This window comes from Furipterus horrens, unplaced genomic scaffold, assembly GCF_987537825.1.
Source record: "Furipterus horrens unplaced genomic scaffold, mFurHor1.1.pri manual_scaffold_1, whole genome shotgun sequence".
Taxonomy (NCBI): Eukaryota; Metazoa; Chordata; class Mammalia; order Chiroptera; family Furipteridae; genus Furipterus; species Furipterus horrens.
The window spans coordinates 191,290,749-191,314,750 of NW_028327171.1; the positions used below are offsets into that span (position 1 = coordinate 191,290,749).

Below are 24,002 nucleotides of genomic sequence, written 5' to 3' on the forward strand. Positions count from 1 at the left end.
CCCAGGCGATGCGGAGCGAGGTTGCCCAGGGAGCAGACAATCCAGGGCTTGAGGAGTTTGGGTTTGCGGTTTATTTTTTCTCCCGACAAAGACACACACTGTCTAAACTGTGTGGCTGGTTGTTACTGAGAAGCTGCTGTGCGAGGGGAAAGTGTATTTAATAAAGGACCCAGTGTTTGTGGTCTTCTCGGGCTCACTGCTGAGCTCAGGAAATCTTGAGGTGTGACCAGCTTTCAGCCTTCAAAACCAAGATGAACTGCCCTTGAGAAGGGTGGTCAGAGGGAAAACATGTTCACGCTCTCTGTCCTGAGCCGGGGACATGGGAAGTTGGTCCAGAACAAACAGAAGTTAGAAGTCTATTTTGAACCAGAGGTGAGTTTTACAGCTGAATAAAGGCATGTTCGGAGGGGTGGGGGAGGAATGCTCTACTTTTCCATTTGGCGCTGAGTCATGTGTGTTTGGGTTTGTTTCGTTAGTGAGGTGGTAGGGATCAGTGGTAGATCTTCCCTCCTTGGTAAAACTCAAGAAAATCAGGTGTTTGACTGACACACCGAGGTGGCCACCGGGACCCTCTTCCTTCCCCTTGCACACAGACCTATAGCCTCATTTGCTTTTGCCTAAAGGAGATTCCAGATTGCCTAGAATTTGGATGGTTTGGTTTAAGACCAGAATTTCCACCTGGTTTCTAGGCAGGCTGATGGCTAGTTGGTTTTCAGAAGCTGTACTCTGTGGTTAAAATGCTGTGTGTTCTTGTCACTTCTATGGCTTCCTTGAACTTTCTGGAATTCAACCCACTGGACTCATATTTAATCTAGGCAAAAAAAATTATTTTAGAACATATTAAAATGGTGGCAAAATTCCCTTGTTGTACTGCAATTTTACTTCATTGAATTCTGCCAAGAATTAAAAAATCCATTGAGTGTATTTTGAAAATTCTTGGATCTCACAGAGATTTCAATTGTCATGGTAGTTTGGCATGATATTTGACCTATGCTGTATTAAAAGACATATAGAGTTTCAAAGGACCTCTGTGGCCAATGGCATTTAGTTACTTACAAGATATGCAACTACTTTATAGTCTCTTAAATAGCCAAATTAGATAAAGTTACATAGCATCTGGAATGTATAGAAATTTTCCCTGTGTACAGCTGGAGCGATGGTTTGGAATGGCTTTCTCCTCTTTAAACTGCCAGCTAGTTCAGGTCTAATTTCAAAGTTATCTGCTGCCCTTGATAATTCTGACTACTTACTTGCATACCAGGAAACTTTAACTGGCTTGTAACCTACACTCTACCCTATTTAAGCCTCTGGGCATGAGTGGTTCTCCTGAAAGTTATATGGGGTCAAACGGAGCTGTGCCCTGAGTTCTACCAATTCTGAGATGCAGAGAACAAAATCAGTTGCTCAGAAGAGTGATTGTGTTCTGTGCCCCATGTGAGCAACTCAGAGAAAACCACTCACTAAAAAAAAAAAAAAAGGTCCGACGCCTTGCACAAGCAGTATTTGCTATAAAAGTGATGTCCACAGTGAATCAATCAAGGTGGTTTCTTTCCATTGCAGGATTATTTGAACTGGAAGTCTCCAGAAGATTACGTCCTGGTCAGCAAACCACAGGATAAGGGCAAAGCCAACCTATACACATGGAGCCTCTTTCTCCCTAAAACTTTCAGCACTAGAAAGGGCGCCCTGATCCTCTACTCAGAAGGTTTAGCCATATCAGCATGGACACCCAAAGAGAGGAGAAAAGGCCACTACCACCCCAAAGGCCACAGGAAAAGGCTGGATGGTAAACTGCTCCCGCTTCAGGACCTCAAAGAAGCTACTCTGGTATACGGAAGAAGACAGGTAGGCAGAACACTATCGCAGGTTCGGGAAGGCTATGGCCTCCGTGTCTAGAAATCCATTTGTAGCTTTGGGTATCAGTTTTTCTCAGATCCCAGGGAAGGTAGGAAACTCTCAGCCTCTCATTTCTGCACCTCTAGAATGGAATCGTACTCCTGGCCCTACCTGCCACACACAACTATCCCAAGGCTTAAATGAGGTCATGTAAGTGAAAGGGCTCTGGAAAGCATGAAGGATTATATTATCATCATGTTGTACTTTCCTTTCCATTCGAGGAACACAAACTCCTTTTCAGCATTCAGACAGGGCCAGCCCAGCAGATGTTTCATCGGAGTCCTTGAAATCCTGCCTCATAGCCACAAGCAGCAGCGTCACCCCTCTGATGTTCTTGGCTTTGTAGAAATGAGAGAGAGAGAGAGAATGTTCTGAATATTTACCTTGAGTCCTTTAGCATTTGCAGAATAAGTTAATGACTTTTTTCCATGTCGTATTTAATATTAAGGGAAAACCCCTGTGCTCAGTGTTCTGATTCATACCTTCTAATGTCTTATGAGATGGATGCATGGCCCCTGTCTTATACAACTGCATGCATCAGCCTTTTGGCTGGAGCCATGAGAGAGGCTGGGAAGTGTGTCACTTCATGAAATTCTAAGTTATAGGTGATGGGTTACTCTTTAGTTTAAAATCTCTGCTGGCTTCTCATTCCCCCAGGATAAAAGGTATTAGCTTCTTACACCAGGCCCTTCACAGACTGATGTTCACTTCCATTTTTAGCCACATTTGCCACTTGTTCTTACCTCCACCTTGACTGTGGACCCCTCGAGGCTGGACCCATGGGACTAGCTCACCATTCTGCAAACAACTCACACCCTTTTGTGACTTTACACTTCTACATTGCTTTTACAGAGGGAAGCTGCTCACCCCTCAAAACACAAATCAGATGTCATCTCCTTACTGAAACCTTTTCCCAGCTATCCCTCCTCTGTAAACATTCCCATACCATCACACACTTCGACTGATCTCTTTGCCCATCTGTTGCCATCTCCTTGAGAGTAGGGACCATGTCCAAATCATTTCCAGAAAATAGTGAGGACCCATAAACATTTGTGGAATAAAGGTATTGATCATGCATGATACTTTCAATGTTTCTTAGATCATCATTGAGCAACGTATCATCTACCCCGCCCCCCCCAGGCAAAACTTCCGAGAGGGAAGAGTCCGCTGCGCCTTTTCCTTCTTTCAATAGACGGAGAAACGTAATGACCTTGACCAAATGCCCAATTGTCCTTTTTATTAAAATCTTAGTCTTTTTTAAAACTACTTTTATTTTTAAATTACAGTTGATGTATAACATTATATTAGTTTCAAGTGGACAAGACATTTATAGAACTTATGAAGTGATCACCCCAATAAATTTAGTACCCATCTGATACCATATGTAGTTATTACAATAATAAATCCTTGAATGGCAGGAAACAAAATGTTGTTGAATATTTACTGTTATTTTATAGCTATTATTTTGTTTAATATTTACAATGACCCCATGAGATGTGGTTTTTCTTGCCCCTTTTTGTAGATGAGGGAACTGAGTTTCTCAGACCTCCATTACCTTAACTCCAAGTTATATGACTTGGCCAAGGTCTCAGAACTAGTAAATGACAAAGCCAGTATTGAAACCTGGCACTGCCTACGTCTCTAGGGAAAATATGCTCTTTTTTCTTATTTTTTGTCATTTTGTTTTTATTTTAGAGAAAAAAGAAGGGAGAGAGAGAGAGAGAGAGAGCAATTTGTTGTTCCATTTATTTATGCATTCATTGGTCTATTTTTGTATGTGCCCTGACCAGAGATTGAATCCATAACCTTGATGCATCGGGACAATGCTCTAACCAACTGAGCCACCCAGCCAGGGCTCCAGGGAAAGCATGCTTTGCACTTTGCCCCATTGTCAGTTGACTTGAAAGGGCCCCCAGAAGTCATGGTGCCAGGCCTTGGCTTGTTTGTACTCCTATCCACTCTTTGCCCTTACCTTACTCTACTCTGCAGCACAGAGGGGTTGACCACAGACTACATATAATTCTAACATCTGTGTCAACAGGTTCTTTTAACTGAACTTGCCAGTGGAAGACATTGGAAGGAGATTGGAGAGGGAGAAGAGAAAAGCCAGGGTATTTCTCCCCTCCTATTCTACTGTGGTGGTGAGAAGCACCTGCACCACTTCTGTGGTCCAGCTCCCAACAGACAGGCTCACTGCAGCTCCAGGTTCCTCCAGGTGACCCCACCAGCTCTTCTCTCTGTCCTCTAGTCTAAGGGTGACACTGGCTTCCTAGTGTTACTAATCTCAATGTTACCTCATCATCTTTTTGGCTTTTAATCACCTGTGTAACCAATTCCCTGAATTAAATTCCTTCCATGTTTAAATTCTTAGAGGGGTTTCTGTTTTCCTGGTTGGACTCTGATGTGTAGGTTAATTTACTGCCCAGAGAAGAATTCCTTCCATAGCCTTCAGACACTTGTCCATATGGTTTAAATACAGGGATCTTATCACTTTATAAAGGAGATGAGTTTGTGGGGGTGCTGCTTCATTTTTAATTAGATTGGGCTCAATGAATAAAAAGAGTTCCTGTCTTCCTATAGTATTTATCTACTACATTTATAATACATGCCTGAACAAAAGAGAACACTGTAGCCTAACTCCAAATGGGTAGAAGAGAAATGGTGTGAAAAAATCAAAAAGGAAAGAAGAGGTTAGGAATAGTAACAGAGCAGGAATTTACAATAGAGACATAATACATTAACGTAAGATAAATTAATCAGAAGGGGCTTGGGTTTTTTTTTTTTTAATGAAAATTTTAGAAGAGGAGAGCTTTGTAAACTATAACGCACCATCTGACTGTGAAAACTACAGACTGGTAAGAAAGTTTTTAAATAATAATATCCAGTGCTGGGTAGGCTATGGGGAAATGAGCTGTCTAATACTTTAGGAGCACAAATTCACATGATATATCTGGAGGACATTTTGGCAAAACCCTAAAAAGGGGCTGATACTCTGATTCATCATTCTACTTTCAGTAATTTGCCTTAGGAAATAATCAGAGATGTGCCCAGTGATTTATGCACAAGAATGTTTACCACAGGGTTATTTGTTACTATACAAAATATTGAAAATAATAAATGTCCAACAATAGAACATTGATTAAATAAATTATGGTTCAATCTATAATGGATTTTGGGTCAGGCAATAAAATCATGTGTTAGTCATTAATGACATGAAAAAATTCACACTTTTTAAAAAGCAGGTTATAAAATAATATTCATATAAAAAATACCAATGTTCATTAACATTTTTGAGTATTTACTATGTTCCTGTCACTGTTTGAAGTGCTCTTCATATACAATTCATGCATGCTTTCTATGCATACTGGGGACACAAAGTTTGAGTAATTCACTCAAGATTATACAACCAGGTGGATAATTGCACCAGAACTCAAGCCTAGGCAGTCTAGACAACATCGCCTAATATAATTCCAAATTTAAAAAATTAGTTATACAAACAGAAGGATACACATCAAAATTTAACTTGGCGAGTAGGGTTATGTCAAATTTTTATTTATAATATCTTTTTACCAAACTTTTTTTTTAAGTCAGGAAATTTTTTAAATTAAAAAAAATCTATGCTTTTGAAGGAGGTAGGTAGACAGTGAACGAGACAGCATGGTTGACCCTGGAGAGCCAGGTGGGATCAGGGAGGGAAATGGACTAGAAACAGCTGTAAACTGAACCCATCAATAATCACACCATCTGTTCCACAGGGTCAGTATTTCCTTTCCTTTTCAAATAGCATAGCTCAAAAGTTAGAAACACCATACTCAAAATAAAAAGCCAAAATCAGGAAGGGGAAGAAAGGGGTGATAGCTAATGAATAAAGCAGTGCTGCTTACAGAAGAGTCTATACTGGCTGGCAGAAAACCTACAAAATGTAGGCTTCATTGAGACCTGAGAGAATTGAGGCTGTCACAGGGAGGTGCAATTAAAATTTTAAAGCATCTCACATCACCTCCAGTTTTATGTATGGATCTAATGACATGCATGCGGCAATCCATCTGGGTTTATAGCTCAACATACACCTACTCTTTAACTCTCTTGATGACCCAACTTCATAATGAGAAAGATAAAGGCTAAGTCAAAAAGTTAGATGTCAGAGTTTCACAGTTCTAGATATACAGATGTGTTGCTTGGGTTTTTTGTTTGTTTGTTTGTTTTTATTTGTTCTTTTTTTTAACAGAAGGATATATTTTTCAGACATTCCCAAAGTTAAAACCATTCTTCTTGAGGCCTTTAATTCTTTGGTTTCCAACGATGGAACATTGATTAAATAGTGTTTTTAAAATAACTTGTATTAAATATCCATATCACAGAACACCCCATATCTCTATCCCATTGAGGGATAAACAGGATTTAGATTACTATAGCTCATTTCAACCAAGATTATATTGCTTCTGCCATATCCCTTATAAATGTGGTTACATTTAAGAGTATCATCAACCCTACCCTATTCCACTGAATATATCCCTACTCATTCAATACTGCTTCATTTTCTCCTCACATGTCAATATCAAGGCACTTAATTCTAATTGGTGTTTTTAGTCAATGTCCCACCCATGAAGGTACCTGCAGGCTACTATTTTATCAAATAATATTGTAAAAAATATGCTTTTTGAATAAAGTTTATCTTTCCATCCTAAACATAATGGCTCGTCACACAAAATAGAAAAACAGACAAAAGTAGGAAGAATAATGTTATCCTTTCAGCCAAAGATCAGTAGAACAAAGACACTATTGCAATCCTGATCAATAACTTGCTGCTCAATAAATGGTGTTGGGAAAATTGGATAGATGCATGCAGAAAAATGAAACTAGACCACCTTCTTACGCCACACACAAGAACAAATTCAAAATGGATCAAAGACTTAAATGTTAGACCTGAAACCATAAAAATCCTAGAAGAAAATATAGGCAGCAAAATCCCTGATATTGCTCATAGAAATTTTTTATTGAATATATCTTTCTAGGCAAGGGAAACAAAAGAAAAAAACAAACAAATTGGACTACATCAAACTAAAAAGGTTTTGCACAGCAAAGGAAACCATCAACAAAATGAAAAGACAGCCCACAGAATGAGAGAACATATTCACTGATACATCTGATAAGGGGTTAATATCCAAAATTTATAAATTACTTACAGAACTCACACCAAAAAAATCAGCAACCCAATTTAAAAATGGGCAAAGGATCTGAATAGACACTTCTCCAAAGAGGACATACAGATGGCTGATAGACATATGAAAAGATGCTCAAAGTCACTAATTATCAGAGAAATGCAGATTAAAACCATAATGAGATACTATCTCACACCTGTCAGAACGGCTATCATCAATAGATCAACAAACAACAAGTGCTGGCCAGGATGTGGAGAAAGGGGAACCCTTTTTCACTGTTGGTGGGAGTGCAGATTGGTGTAGCCACTGTGGAAAGCACTATGGAGATACCTCAAAAAATTAAAAATGGATCTGGTTTTTGACCCAGTAATCCCACTTCTATGAATATATCCAAAGGAACCCAAAACACTAATTCAAAAGAACATAAGTACCCCTATGTTCATTCACAATTGCCAATATATGGAAGCAACCAAGGTGTCCATCAATAGATGAGTGGATAAAACAACTATGGGACATTTACACAATGGAATTCTACTTGGCCATAAAGAAGAAGAAAATTTTACCCTTTGCAACAGTATGGATGGACCTGGAGAACAGTATGCTAAGTGAAATAAGTCAGTCAAAGAAAGACAAATAACATATGATTTCACTCATATGTGGAATCTGATGAACAAATTGAGCTCACAAGCAAAACAGAGACACTCATAAATTGAGAGCAGATGACAGCTAATGTGGGGGCAGGGTTAGGAGGTGGAGGGATTGTGCAAAAAGGAAGAAGGACTCATGGACATGGACAACAGTGTGGTTATTATGGGGTAGGGGGCATAAGAGGACTAAATAGTAATGGAAAAAAAGTATAATAAAGATTAAATCAAAAAAATAATTTGCTGCTTGTTTGACAGTGTCCCCAAGAAGTGATCAACGCCCCAATGGCCATCAACAAAGTATGCAGTAAGCACCAGAGCAACAAAGGGGAGAAAGAAGGACTTTACTGCACTCCTTTTGCCCAGAATCCTTCATTTGAGCAGCTACTGTCCTTGGAGACTTTAATAAACCTAGAATGCCAAAGATCAAGAAAGACTCATGTGTCAACCATGACAATGAGGTCAAAGGTATTATCAATATAGCTAACCCTTACTGAATGCTTAGGGGATGCCAGGCATTTTATTTCTATAACCTCAATCTATGCAAGCCTATGAGCTAGGTGGTAACATTACCTGCATTTTGTGGGAGGAATAACTGGGGCTTGGAGTTCATTAATTTTCCCAAAGTTACTCTTCTAATTTGTGAAGGTAGGATTGGAGCCTAGACAACTGATTCCAAGCCCCACTCTTAACCCTGTAGGGCCTGTTGAGTATTCCTCATGCTTCAGAGAAAAGAAGCATTTCTCCTGCTATTTTTTTTAATTCTATTTATTTATTTTTAGAGAGAGGGGGGAAGGAGAGAGCGGGAGAGGGAGTGAAACACCAATGTGTGGCCGCCTCTCATGAGCCCCAACTGGGGACCCAGTCCGCAACCCAGGCATGCACCCTGACTGGGAATCGAACCAGTGACCCTTTTATGCACAGGCTGGCACTCAATCCACTGAGCCACACCAGCCAGGGCTCTCCTGCTTTAATAGCATTTTAAAACCCTTTACAATTCTAGGAAAATCAGATTATCATTCAAATCAATCTAGGTTACATGTAACATGTTCATAGTCATAATTGAGATCCAGTAGACTCCTATTTTCCTAGGTTTTATGTTACTTTATCATTGTAAAATATAACATAAAGTTTACTATTTTAATCATTTTAAGTATAGTTCAGTGGTAGTAAGTACATTTACATTGTTGTAAAACTATTACCACCATACAGCCCCAGAAATTTTTCATCTTGTACGACTAAAACTCTGTACCTATTCAACAATAATTCCCTCTTTCTCCCTCCCCACCAGCCACTGGAAACCATCATTCTACTTTTTCCCTCTATAAATTTGCCTACTCTAAGTACTGTACCTCATATGACTGGAGTCATATAGTAGTTGTCCTTTTAGTGTTTTATGTCTCGCTTATTACACTTACCGTAATATCTTCAAGGTTCATTCATGTTGTGACGTATCAAAGTTTTCTTTCTTTTTAAAGCTGAATAATAGTACACTATATGTATATGCCACATTTTGTTTATCCATTCATCAGTGGATGCACATTTAGACTGCTTCCACATTTTGGCTATTGTGACTAATGCTGCTATAAACATGGGTTACAAATTTGTTCATGTTTCTGCTTTCAATTCTTTTGAGTATACACCTAGATGTGCAATAGTTGGATCATATGGTAATTCTATTTTTAATTTTTTGAAGAACTACTATACTATTTTCCATTATGGCTAATAATAGCCATCTTAATGGGTATGAAGTGGTTTCTCATTATGGTTTTGACTTGCATGTCCCTAATTATAAGTAACATGGAGCATCTTTTCATGGGCTTATTGGCCATTTGTATATATCTTCTTCAGAGAATTGTCTATTCAAGTCCTTTGATCATTTTTAAAATCAGGTTGTTTTTGAGTTGTAGGAATTCTTTATATATTCTGGATATTAATCCATTATCGGATATCTGATTTGCAAAAAGTTCTCCATTTCTGTAGATTGCCTTTTTACTCTATTGCTTTAAACAAAAGTTTTAAGTTTTCATGAAGTCCAACTGATTTATTTTTTCTTTTATTGCCTGTTCTTTTGGTGTCATATTCAAGAAACCATTGCCAAATCCGATGTCATGGAGCCTTTCCCCTATGTTTTCTTCTGATAGTTTTATAGTTGCAGCTTTAGCCCTGGCTGGTGTGACTCAGTGGATTGAGTGCCAGCCTGTGCATAAAAGGGTCACTGGTTCGATTCCCAGTCAGGGCACATGCATGGAGTGTGGCCATGTTTCCAGTAGGGGGTGTGGGAGAGGCAACCACACATTAATGTTTCTCTCCCTCTCTTTCTCCCTCCCTTCCCCTCTCTCTAAAAATAAATAAATAAATAAAATATTTAATTATAGTTGTACCTTTAATCCATTTTAATTTTTTATATGGTGGTGAGGTACAGGTCCAACTTCATCTTTTTGTACATAAGGTATATACTTTTATCATGCTCATTTGACAGATAAAGAAACTGAGGCACAGATGAGTCAAGTACTTACTGTACCCCAACATCAAATAGTAAATAATGGAGCCAGAATTTAAACCCAGGCAGACTGAATTCTTAAAGGAACAGGAGCTTAATTTTTTCTTTTTTCAACTCTAGTTGTTGCACCTTTGTTTTTGTGACAGATGGCTGGTCAAATCTTTGATGTAAAATGGATCAGGAATCCAGCCCTGTTACAACATTGCAACTATGGGAAAACTCAGACCATTTCATGATTCTATTCTTTTTTTATTTTAAGTATATTTTATTGATTATATTGTTACAGTAGCTCCAGTTTTTTTCCCCTTTGCTCCCCTGTGCCCAGTACCCACTTCCCTCCAGTAATCCCATCCCCCTTAGTGCATGTGCATGGGTAATCAATATAAGTTCTTTGGCTTCACCCTTTCCTATGTTATTCTTAACTTCCCCCTGTCTATTTTGTACCAACCAATTATGCTTCCTAATCCCTGCACCATTTCCCTATTTCTCCCCCTCTCCCCTCCCAGCTGATAACCCTCCAAATGATCCCTATGCCTGTGATTCTGTTCTTATTCTGGTTTGCTTAGTTGGATTTTGTTTTTATTTTTTAGATTCAGTTGTTGATAGTTGTGAGTTTGTTGTCATTTTAGTGTTCATAGTTTTGATTTTCTTTTTCTTAAGTAAGTCCCTTTGACATTTCATAAAATAATGGCTTGGTGATGATGAGCTCCTTTAGCTTCACCTTGTCTGGGAAGCACTTCATCTGCCCTTCCATTATGAATGATAGCTTTGCTGGATAGAGTAATCGTGGTTGTAGGTTGCTTTTCATCATGTTGAATACTGCTTGCCAGTCCCTTCCTGCCTGCAAAGTGTCCTCTGAGAAATCAGCTGATAGTCCTATTGGCAAGTCTCTGTAGGCAAGTCTTCGCCTCCCTCTTGCTGCCCCCAGGACTCTCTTTTTATCTTTCACATTTGGCATCTCAATCATTATGTGTCCTGGTGTGGTCCCCTCTGGGTCCAGCTTGCCTGGAACCTTCTGTGCTTCCCAGACCTGTATGTCCATCTCCTTTGCAAAATTTGGGAAGTTTTTCTCGTTTTTTTCAATTCTTGCTTCCTTATTCTGCACTGGTTGACTGTTTTTTTCTTCCTTATATTCCAAATCATTGATTTGAACCCAGGTTTCCTTCCCTTCACCATTGGTTTTGTGTGGATTTTCCTTCATTTCACTTAGCATAGCCTTCACTTCTTATGCCTTTGCCATACTCAAGCATATCTGTCAAGCCTGTGAGCATCTTTATCACCAGTGTTTTGAATTCTGCATCTGTTAGGTTGTCTATCTGCTCATCTGTTAGGTTGGCTATCTCCTCATCACTTAGTTCTCCCACTGGAACCTTGATCCATTCCCCCTTTTGGGCTATACTTCTCTGTCTCCTCATTTTGATAGTCTCCTGTGTTTGTCTGCCTCTGCATCCTGGGTAGAGCTGTCGCTGCTGTTACGTTGTAAAGGGTGGAGCCTTAGGGATTTGTCAGTACAGGGCGACCTGTTTCACCACGTTGTGGCGCTGTATGTGGAGGAGGGGTCAGAGAGGGAACAATGCTGCTTGCTCTTCACTCTCCCCTTTTCCCGGCACCTGTCCCACTTTCATACTGGACTGGTGCCCCTCTAGCTGCTGTCCTGGCCGTTGTTCCCAGAGTGGGTGAGTCTACGGACATTCTAGGACCCTGAGGGCCCTTTAAACAAGCAGACTCTGCTGAGACCTGCAGTTTCTGCCTCCACCCCAACCCCCACCAGTCTGCACAGTCAGAAGCAATGAGGCTTGATTTTCCCCATACTGGGACGGTGAGCTTCCAGGTCTGGTGAGGAGCTGGGAATGCTCCCGAGGTGTCCCTCCTGACTTTTTAAAATGTGTGACTGCGCTTTCTACCTGCCTGCCACTGCCGCCACCACACTGCATCCTCTCTGTCTTGGCTTAGCCCCTCCTACCTGCCTGGGTGAGTATTTCTTCTTTATGTCTTTGTTTGCTGGACTTCCATGCAGTTTGATTTTCTGGAACTTCTGGTTGTTTCTAGTTTTGAGGTAGTTGTAGTCCTTCTTAGTTGTGGAGGGAGACGCAGCATCTGTCTATGCCTCCATCTTGGCTGGAAGTCCCCTCATGATCTCTTCTTAATGATCTGATATCCAGGAATACAAGGTCACCAAAGACATATGGGAAAGATAGTATCATTTGCACAGAATCTCAGAAATTAAATCCGCAGAGAAAAGGGCTGGCCAAGAGTGGTGGTGTTTATGCAAGGTTGATTAAAGTCAGAATGGGGTTGGAGAAGGCTTTCCAGGCACAGCTGCAAGTGACCACACACCTCTCTCCTCCCATCCAGCCCCCACCTCTCCTTCCATTGCACTCACCTGGCAGCTCCAAGGCTGGCTCCAGTCATACCTATACAGGTGCAACAACAATGAATAGTCACCCTCTGTTCTAAGGCTTGGCCTTCAGCGGAGCATACTGACTCCAGCAAGCCTGACTGAGAGACAGGAGATACCAAATGCATTCCACCTGAGAGAAGGACTTCTGACTGGAGCAAGCAGCTTGAGGCACAAGTGGTAGGCTGGCAAGGACAGACATTTTTGGGATTTCCATTCAGCTGAGCTAACATCTTGAGTTGTTATTAACTAGTCAACACCTAGAACAGTGCCTGACACATGGCAGATGCTTAACCAATAGTTGTTGAAAGAACATATTAGCTGGCAGGGTGTGGTGGGGGAGGCCATAATGTGCACTCAGCAGGGGTGTACAATGTGGTCAAGGAGGCAGATTTGTGCACCCATAGTACTTGATACAAAGCAGCCTGTGAGAGCAGCTAGACTATAGTTTATTAATGTGCTGTCCAAGTATAAAGAAAGTAGAGATTGTGATTCCTTCTTACTAGGAAAATCTAGAGTGGTGTCTTGGAGGAGGCAGAATTTGAGCTGAATCTTGTGGTAAAAAACAAATGGAGAGGGACCTTCTAGGCATAGGTGAGAGGGGAAAGCAAGCAGAGGAAAGTCAGGGTAATTAGATAGTTGTAGCTCTCAGCTGGAAATGTACCAGGAGACATGGTTGAAGTCAGATTGTGGAGGGCCTGCCAGTCCTGGGATTTCTGGAGCTCTTCACTACTCTGTTGACTCCTGCACACAAAGACCGGCCACCCTCTGGGGTAAGATGGCAGCTGGCTGGCTGAGCCTTTCTGGGCTTCCTGGGGGCTCTGGCACCCTGCCATCCCATATCTGCTGGGTGTGAGCACAGCCTGCAGCAGGTCTTTCCATCCTCTGAAAACCCTTGCCTGTCAGCACTAGGGTGGGGTGGACATGACAGCCAGCTCGGAGGTGGGGACCAGTATAGGGGACTTCTCTTTACCCCTTTGCATATGGAGGCACCAGGAAGGTGGCCAGCAGGAGCAAATCCCTCATTTAAGGCAGCACTCTTGGTTGAGTATGGATAAGAAACCACTCCACACATACTAATTATTCATTTTAGAAGAAACCAGAAGCTGGGGGTGATTGGCAAAGCTGAGGCAGGCCTGAGCAGTCTGGAACCATCCGCAGCCAACCTCCTGCTGTCATTTATTTCCCTGTTCCAGAAACTCCCATCCCTGCTCCCTTCTGTCTCCTTCTACATTTTAGAGTAACTTTTAGATAGGTGATTAGTTGTTAAAGATAATGTTGGGGAAGTAATGGGAAAATATGTATGAGAAGATGGTGAATGCTATAGAATAGTTTCTTAATATGTTTTCCATTTATAAATATACTCTAACTATATTACTGAAATTTTATTTTATACAAAAAGAGAAAAACTACCTGTAATCTTATGCCCAACACCCTGATACCACTGTTTTTAGAATTTTCATGTATTATCTTCCAGTCTTTCCGCTATGCTTATACATGTATAAAATAAACTTTTATGAGATTGTAATTGTACTACACATTCTCTCTTTTATCTTACTTTTTTCCTACTTAACATATTATTCTACACATTGGAAACGAGTGAACAGATTTAACCCTGATTGGTCTTTGTGGTAACCCTAAACAGGCCTTGGGTTTCTCTCAGAGTTTAGTTATTCAGTGAGATGTGAAATTCATCAACCAACTTCACAGGTGTCCTTTGGAAAACTACTAAGAGAAACCAAAAAACTAGAAAAAACTTAAAGAAGCTGTGGTAGGCAGAACAATGCCTCCTCCCCCTGCCTCCACCCCAAGATGTCTATGCCCTAATCCCTAGAACTATGAATATATTAGGTTAAATGGCAAAGGGAAATTAAGGTGCTAATTGGATGGTCTTAAAACAGGGAGACTATCCTGGATTATCTGGGAAGGCCCAGTATCATCACACGGATTTTTATAAATAGAAGAAGGACCCAAAAGGGAGAGCCAGAGAGATGGCAGGATAAGGAGAACTCAGCTCAAAGTTGCTGACTTTGAAGATGGAGGAAGGGGCACAAGCCAAGGAATGCAGGCAGTCTCTAGGAACTGGAAAAAGCAAAGGAACAGATTCTTCCCTAGAGCTTCCAGAAAAAAACACAGCCCTGTCAACATTCTGAATTTAGCCCAGGGAGACTCATTTCAAACTCTGACCTCCAGAACTATAAGATAACAAATTTATATTGTTTAAAGCCATTAAATGTGTGGAAATTTATTATAGCAGCAATAGGAAACTAATACAGAGGCCGAGATTAGTTTTCAAAGTCTAAGCAAAAATGATACTCCAAATTTCAGGATAAAGGATTCTCTAACTCTTTTTGGCAGCTCTCTACACCACTGTATAAGCCACTCAGTTAAGCTCCAGAACCAAGTTGGTGCTTCAGAAATATCTACTAATGAGAAAAACAAGGGGTTCTTATCCAGGCCAAACAGCGTATCATTCCATCTTCACAGGGGCCACAGCATCTTAGAGGAAACTTAGTCTTGCTGCATTCACAGAAAAGTCATTTGAAGATTTACAAGAATGAAACGAAGTGCCAGTTTACCCCCAAAAGGCATCGAATCTAATGGCACCATAATTCCAGGGCTTAATACAGTGCCTGGCACATAAAAGATGTTCAAAATATAGTCATTGCAAGACCAAAGGAAAACATGGAGTGAGTGAGAGAACTTAAGTCATTTTGCTTCCACTGCTCTCCCTACAATTCTTTCTTTCTTGTTCTCTGGAAAAAGACTCAAAATTTATGTGGGGCTGAATTTTTCAGGCTCTTTTTTGCACTTGAAGTACCTGCCACATAAACCTTCCAGACATCAAGGACCAGTCAATGCTCTGTGTTTGGATTCCAAGCACTCATTTTATTTACAAATTCCTAGGGTGTAAAGCCAATTGAATAAACCATGCTTTCTTTCATGTGTTATTCAATTGATTTATGAATCATCAGTCTGTCTTATTCATCCCTTTTTTCTCCAGTGCTTGGCAGTGTTTAGTGGACTGTAGGTCTTTGAGAAATGAATGAGTGAATGAAGTAATGTTCTCTCCCAGCAGAGATATTCTCTCTCTCTCATCTTATGGACTTGGCTTCGCAGCCCTCTCTTTACCTGGAGACTTTCTCTGATTGTCCTGAATCCTCAGCTACAGATATGGGCTGCTCTTCTGTGGCATTTCTATGTCCTGACTACATCAGAATGGGGACAAACCACAGCTTTGCTCAGCAGAACAAAGACCCAAACCTCTTCTCTCCCGTCAAGCAGGTTTTATATTTTCATCATAGTTGTCTTTTTTTTTTTTTTTCAGATTTAATGTGTTTTATTGATTAAATTATTACATTTGTGCCAATTTCCCTTCCCTCTGCTCCCCTCCACCCGGTGGCCCCCCTCCCTCCAGTTGTCCCCCCCTTTTAGATTATGTCCATTAGTTGTGCATACAGTTCCTCCCAACCTCTCTCCATCTATTCCATTCCCTCCTACCTTGATCCCCAATTCCTATATCATCTCCCTTCCTTTCCCCATTCCCCCTCCCTGTTGACCTCCCCCCAATATGCTTCCCGTACCCACAGTTCCTCTTCCCCTCTCGTTGCCTATTTAGTTTGCCTTTGTTTCATCTCCCTAGCTTCTGTTTTTTTTTAAACCAGTCCCTTTAACATCTCATATAACAGTGGTTTGGATCTAATGAACTCTTTCAGTTTTATTTTGTCCTGGAAACACTTTCTCTGTCCTTCTATTCTGAATGACAATTTCGCTGGATAGAGTATTCGTGGTTGTAGGTTTTGGATTTTCATTACTTTGAATATTTCTTGCCAGTCTCTTCTTGCCTGTAGGGTTTCCCTTGAGAAGTCAGCTGATAGTCTAATTGGGACCCCTTTGTACATAATTCTTTTCTTCTCTCTTGCTGCTTTTAAGATTCTCTCTTTATCTTTAATTTTTGACATTTTGATTATAATGTGTCTTGGAGTGGTTCTCCCTGGGTCCAGTTTCTTGGGAACTCTCCTTGCTTCCTGGACCTGCAGGTCTATTCCCTTTCCCAAGTCTGGGAAGTTCTCCTTTATTATATTTTCACTCAATTTTTCAAGTTCTAGTTCATCTTCCTCATTCTCTGGCAAACCAATGATTCTTATGTTGGGCCTTTTATAACTGTCCCAGAGGTTTCTGATCCTTTCGTTGTTGCTTCCCATTACCTCTCGCTGCATTGGTTGACTGCTTGTTCCTTCTCCATATTTCAGTTTGTTGAAATGAACTCTGGATTTTATTTCCTTTCCTTCTGTCTCGTATACTGTTTTGTTCCTTTCGTTATGAAAGTTTTTCGCTTCTTTCATATCTTTTTCCTGCTCTTTTGTGAATTCTGTAAGCCACCTGATAACAATGGCCCAGAACTGAGCCTCTGACAGGTTTCTTATCTGTTCATCTGTCAGGTTCTCTATCTGCTGCCTGGTGAGTTGTGTTACCGGTATTTCCAAAGTTGCCTGCCTCATTTTGACAGATGCGTTTTGTTTTCTTGGGCTGGCTGTCGGGGGCAGTGCCTGTGTACGCGTCACAAATTAGCGACCGGCGCCTGCTTGTCCGCGACCTATTTCGCAGCCCTGTGGTGCTTTCTTTGGGGGCGGGGGTCCAAGATGGATTCACACAGTTATTCAGCTAGGAGACCGGGATCCGTCCTCCCGCCCCCCTGGGCCTCACTGTTCAAGGCGATGCGGCGGCCGCTCTCCCCAGCTCCGAGTCGCGCACCGCCAGGGGCTTGGCCACCGGGACTCCTCGCCGCCCGCGCTCCGGGTGCCACCGCAAACAGCACTGCCCACTTTAACTCTTACCTGCCCAAATGGCACCGCTGGTTTATAACTTCATATGTTGGACTTCCGTGTAGTTTTATTTTCTGGAATTTCTAGTTATCCTTTGTTTTGAAGTAGTTGTATTCCTCTATAGTTGTAGAGGGAGACCTAGCGTGTCCGTCTAAGCCTCCATCTTGGCCGGAAGTCTTTTTTTTTTTTTTTAACCATAAATATTTCTTGGTAAAATCTGGCAGGATATGGCAGGGAAACTCAGGCCAGCAACTTACTGACCTAACCTGAGAATAATAATTATCTGATGGGTGGGACAATATTGACCAGAAAGTGGCATGAGAGAACTTTCTGGGCTGATGAAAGTGTTCTCTATTTTGTTTAGTGGGGTGGTTACAAAGGTGTATACAATTGTCAGATTTTATTAAATTGAACATTTAAGTTCTGTGCATGTTATTATATATAAATTACGCCTCAATTTTTAAAAAGTATTAAAAGAGAAGGATTCTGAGATCACCATCAGTTCATCAGTCAAGAATGCCATAATTAATTGATGATGTTGACCATGGGCAAGGGAAATGGGGAGGGATGTCAATACAAGTATCACACGTTTGCTATTCTTGTGCTTAACTGATCATCCTTAGAGTTTCTGCTTCACTTAAAAGGTTATAATATTAATTCATCCAACTTAAAGGATTGTAATGAGGTGAAAGTTCTTTGTATAATATAAATCCCTAGCTAAGTATTAGATGTTACTATTCACATTTGCTCCCAATGATGTCTCACACAGTGGGACTGAATTTGGCAGGTAGGTTCCCAGAAAATTCTCCCTGGCGGAAATGAAAGTTAGTAGAGCCAGATAGTTTTAAAACACCAGACTCCCCATGAACATGGATATAGTTTGTCTCTCCCATTATTCATATTACAAACATTAAATGACAAAGCTGATTTGTCAGGCTGGCTTTCCCCTTGCTGCACAGGGCCAATAAAATGATTTCCACAGGCTGAACTAAGTAATATGTTTTCTTTTGAGGCTCTTTATCCTTTTCTGATGATCTATCTAAAGGTACTGTCTGGTATGTCTCACTTTTCCTTCTCCTTCCAACTGCAAATCTGCAGGGGCCTTTTAGAGCTTTTCTCTGTGAGATCTTGGTGTATGTATGTTGGCTGAAGCATCTGTTTTTGGTGCCTTCCAGCACCTTCCAGGAGTATCCTGGATTACTGATGAGGATTGTGTCAACCAGCTTGTATCATTGGGAGGCTCAGGGCTCAACAGCCATGCTGTTTCCTAACTTATGTTCCCACAGAGGGACCGGGACAGAGCCTGGCAACCATACTTCTACTTCCAAAGCTAACCAGAGAGCCAAGCCCTCCGAGGTCTCTTGCAGACATGGCTCCCTGACACCATGTATAGGCTCCCATGTGCAGGTCAGTGGAGAAGTGGGAGGAGGTGCATCCTAAGCTGCCCCACCTCACATTCTGGTGTGAAAGAGTATTTTCCATTGAAGTTAAAACACCAGAATTTGGAGTCAATTTTGTGTTAAAACAATATGACTTCCCACCATGGAAGTCATATTGCTACAGTGTGCAGTTTAAGAAAAGATCCATTCTTGGGCTCCTTCCCATAGTTCCTCACCAAAGCCCCTCTTGAGGGAGAAACCCTCAAAGTGGAAGGCAATAGAAATACTGTAGTATGAGACACTAGTTCAATGGCCTGTGCCCTGCCTCCCCTCACATCTCAGAGCTCACCACCTTTGTGGTACTAAACATGTTCTCTGGTCCCATCTTTTCACCCCTATGATAATTCCTCCCTACCCTTCAGGCCCACATCTTCTACAGGGGCTTCTCTGACAACTTCAACCAATACTGAGCTCCTCATTTTCTGACCTTACATCACAATGACAGTTGAGGCCACACAGTTGAGCATAGGAGAGTTTAGTCTCTCCAACAGATTATTAGTGCCTTTAAAAATGGCCCATGGCTGTTTCTTCTGTGCCTACTTCACTGCCTGGCAAAGGGGTGAGCCCATTGGTAAGCCTTCAAAAAATACTTGATATCTATTGGATTGAGGATAACTGGATTGAGAATCAAGGAGCCTCCAGAAGCAAGCAGGATACATTTAGGAGAAACCTTTGGATTCTTCTCCTGAGGCAGGAGGAGCCTTTTACCCAACCCCAAAAACGCACAATGTTTCTTCCACCAGGGAGACCCAATTCTTGGGAAGAATCCCACATGTGGTACCGGTCTAGAGAAGTGCCCAACACACTGGGTAGAGGACACTTTATGGGTTCTATCTGATTTTTTTAATCCCTCACACCTTCTAATTATCTTCCTTAATGGACAATGTTCAAAGCCAAGACCAGTGTTGTTATCTCTAAGACCTCGACACAGATGAGCATTATTTCTATCAATAACTCCTGACCTACTTGTCAGGATACATCAAAGATTCTGTGCTGCTCCAAGAAAGTCACTTTAATGTACCAAAGAATCAGAAGCCACAACAGGACCTTTCAGGTGTACCCCCAAAATACCACCTCCTGCCTATCTTCCTTCTGTTTTTGATTCGATAAGAAAAACCTTTTGAACAAGTACGTGTTGATTTTATGACTGGATCTCAAATATTTGGATTTTTAATACTTAAAATGAAGCTTCCCAAAATAAGGTCTAGGGATTCTGAGTTTCATTGTCCTTATCTATAAAATGAGGGCAATAGTATAAACCAGCACTGTCCAATAGTACTTTCTGCAATGGTGGAATGTTCTATATGTGTTGTCCAATATAGTAGTCATTGGCTGCATGTGGCTACTGAGCATTTAAAATGTAGTTAGTGAAACTGAGTTTTTAAATTGTATTTACTTTTAACTAATTTATATCTAAATAGCCACATGTAGCTCATGGCTACTGTATTGGACAGTACAGGGCTGGACTCTAGATTTTAGATGATTTCTTAGGTTTGATCCACTCTAACATTCTTTTAATCTGGTGGTTTTGTGGCAATACAGACTTTGGAGTTAGAAATCTTGATTGCAATGGCTATTCTCTCTCTTACTAGATGTATATCTTGAGCAAGTCACTTAACCTCTTTGAGCTTCTGTTTGCTTATCTTTGTAATGAACATAAGAAGACCTACATCATTACTGCATAGAAAGTTGTTGTGAGCTGTCTGCAAGCTGTTCAATAATAGAGATTTTACTTGTCAATACTATCCTTGAGAACGTGAAGCTCTGAAAGAGCCAGAAGTTGCCTTTGCTAAGGGAGATGGGAAAAGATAACTGAGTAGTACCAATAGACAAAGAATAGGGCCTTGGATACTATCGGAGTTTTTTAGAAAAGAGAAGGAAAGAACAAGAGCCTAACATAAAGTTAATTTTTCTGAAATTAAAAATAAAATCTCCAGAATGAATAGTAGTGCCTAACCAAGCCCTGTCCTTGGAAAAGGATCTGGTTGGATAAGTAAAGAATCTAGTCTATCAAGTGAATGGAAAAGAAAATGGCAGGTTCTCAGAGCCTGGTGCCATTAAATATTCCTGCTATACACCTCCCTTGACTCTTGACTACTGCACCAGAGAATTTGGTCATAAACTCATCTATAGAAAATATGCCGGTCAGGCATATTTTCTCTTTGTAAACTAATACCCTATTCTATACATCAGTCTTTATGCACTTCATTAATATGGGTCAACATCCCTGAGACCAATTGATTAGGGGGCTCTGGAGAGATCAAGTTTGGGGCCATCCATGTTGTGGGAGTGATAAATTCACCCAGGTAATGCTCCTGTGTTTGGACTCTCTGCCCTTCCCCAGATGGCATCCCATCTTGCCATTGCCTTAAGTCTTCTTTCTTTAAAAATCTTGTCTTCGGTTAATATTCTTAGACTCTGATGCCTTGGGGTATAAGAACACTGGACAGTGGACTGCAGTATTTCCATTTCGGGGGTGGATCACCATTGTACACCTAAAAGATCAAATGACTTTCCTAAATGATGCCATATCACAATCAGTCAGAAAACAGACAATATAGAATAAGCGATTAAGCATGTGGCCCTTAGCACCAGATTTCAAGCCATGTGACGTCTCTGGGCCTCACTTTTCTTCATTTATAAAATGGAGATGACCGTTCCTACCTTTACCCCACAGGATTAAATGTGAGAGTTAAATGTGGATAATGCAGTATCTGGCACACAGTAAGTGCTCAAGAAATGGTAGTTATAGACCTCCCTAGCTTGTATTTTTAAAAGCATAATTACTAACTGATTGCACTGCCCATTTGCCCATAATCACAGAACCAAAGTCAATTTGTTAGGAAATAAGAACAGTTCAAAGTCTGTAACTTGAACCCTGGCTGATGGTTTTATTGGTTTTAACTTCATCTCCCCTTGACCTCCCTCTCTTTGTCAAATACTCTATTTGGAAAAGTAGCAAAAGTCTTGGCTGCAAATCCCAGATCCCCCAACAAGTTGATGTTGGCCAGGTCACTTAATGCTCCCTACATCCTTAGTTTACTCGTCTGCAAAATGGGAGCGATGGTAGTTGCATTTCACCCTCTCTGGATTGTTGTGAAAAGTCACAGGAGAAGACAGAGGTTTAAAAAAAAAAAAAAAAGCTTTCTAAGAGCTCTAAATGAATACCACTATTCACATTATTTGGGTAATCTGAGTCCGTATTTGAAATATAGAGAGACAAAGTTTTGTGGTCTCCTTTCACCAACTGAAACTTCTAATACTTTGCTTGCAAACCTGTTTTTATTAAGCATAAATAAATGAGCCAGAGCTGATGTTTACTGAGAAGAATTTTGGTTTCCCTTGCATAGATTGAGTCATATAATCAAAATCACCTGGGATACAGCCAAAGGGAAGAATGCCTCTCTATATCCCCTGACCCACAATGCCCCCTCCCCCCAACTTAGTCTGTCATGGGGTGTAGCCATTCAGCTAGAGTTTTACTCTCTCTACCCTCAGAAATTGGTTCCTGGTAAATTTGACCAGGAAGGATGGACTTGAAATCTGGCTGAATTCCAAAGGATCATTGTGGAACACACAAAAATGTCTTTATTGCCACCCCCTGTAAGGAGTTCAGGTCTTCTTGGGGGCAGGCCTAATGTGGCCCCGGGCCTCCTCAGATTGAGGGGTCCCCAGGGCTCCTCAGGCTTCCCTGGGCCACTGAAACATAAGTAGACCCCTCTGATCCTGAGCCTGAGTCTGCATCTATTCCAGCAACTCTCTTAGCATTAGCTCAGCCCATTAGTAGCCTTAGCAGCCAATGGGCAGAAGGAGGAGAGAAAGAGGGAGGGAGGAGCCCCACAGAAAGCATTTGACTCAATGACACCAAGGATGGGAATGAGTTAGGGAAGGATGAATACTGAGGATAGAGGGAAGGTAAGTCTGGCTGGGAGCCTCCAGAAGTCCAGCACTCCAGCAGACAGAGACCCTGAAGGCTTCCAGAGTCCCTGGCTGAAAGACAACCCCACATTGTTCCACTGGGCAGCACTCTGATAGTGGAGGTGTTGCAAAAGCAGCTCCATGCAAAGAAGGTTTGCCAGACTCTTTCAGCAATAAATCTGCCTTGAGTAAGTGATGAAAATAGCTGCAGGACCCTTTAAACAATGATGAAAGATTCATTAACTATGCTGGAGTCATCTGTTGACTCAGATTCTTCCTGAGGGTTGTGCAGACAGGGTAAGTTCAGAGAGTTAAGCAGCCATCCCACCACAGTGCTCTCCTCAGAGGTTTTTTCCATAAGTAAACAACCAGCAGACAGCCAGAAAATCAAGGGCTTCAGACCTAGCATCTCAATGACACAGAGAAGGGCTGCAGGTCACTCCACCATAATCACAACACTGTTATCCACTAGCGCCTCACAGTTTACTAAGGGTTGTCACAGTCATTATCTGATTTGAGCTCCATACAACTCTGCAAGGGCAAGAAATCAGTATCCCCATTTTACAGATGAGAAAACTGAGTCCAAGGAAAGAAGACTCAACCCTGAACCTCCTGGGAAGGGCAGTTCTGGCTGTGGCTTCTGTGGAGGCACTAGCAGAAATAAGGAGGGATGAGTAACAAGGGTCTTGATCAACACTTTTGCTCAGGAAAGCAACGGGACCATGTCTACCTCCAGTGTTACAAAACTGACCCACTGTTCACCTTTGCAGGTCAGCAGGGCCTGAATGAATGGGAGGCTGGGGCTGGTAGATATATGGGCCAGGGTTCTGTAGCCAAGAACCACAGAAATCAGGGGATTCACTTGCCACCACTCAAGAAGCAGCCTGGCAGGAAGATGAAACCCAGGCAGAGATACCATTTCTAACCAGCTCCCCTCTGTCATTGTTCATCTTGAGTTCAGAGGGGATGCTCCCTCCCTTCACCATTTCTTGGGGTCCTCCAGAGAAAAGAAGAGTACTTTGAGCCTATTAACCACTGTTTCCCAAAATATCACCTGTGGGATCTAACATTGCCAGATACTCCATAAAAAGTGGGGAGGGGTCATGGCCATGTTCTCTTCAGAGAGTCACAGTGCACACTTGAATGTGAACCATTTTTGAGAAGTTCTATGGGTAAAGTAACCACTTTAAGTCATGAGTTTCCAAACTTATTTAAT

The 24,002-nt window shown here is 41.4% G+C and overlaps 1 protein-coding gene across 1 annotated transcript in view; it reads left to right on the top strand.

Annotated features, from left to right (window-relative positions):
- The window catches only part of KIAA2012 (KIAA2012 ortholog), a 126,825-nt gene continuing 102,823 nt past the window's right edge, over positions 1-24,002 (top strand). Inside the window, 2 exon segments of the mRNA XM_090282695.1 lie at positions 1-372; positions 1,561-1,845. Coding sequence (XP_090138821.1) covers positions 289-372; positions 1,561-1,845 — 369 coding nt within the window. The 5' untranslated portion in view covers positions 1-288.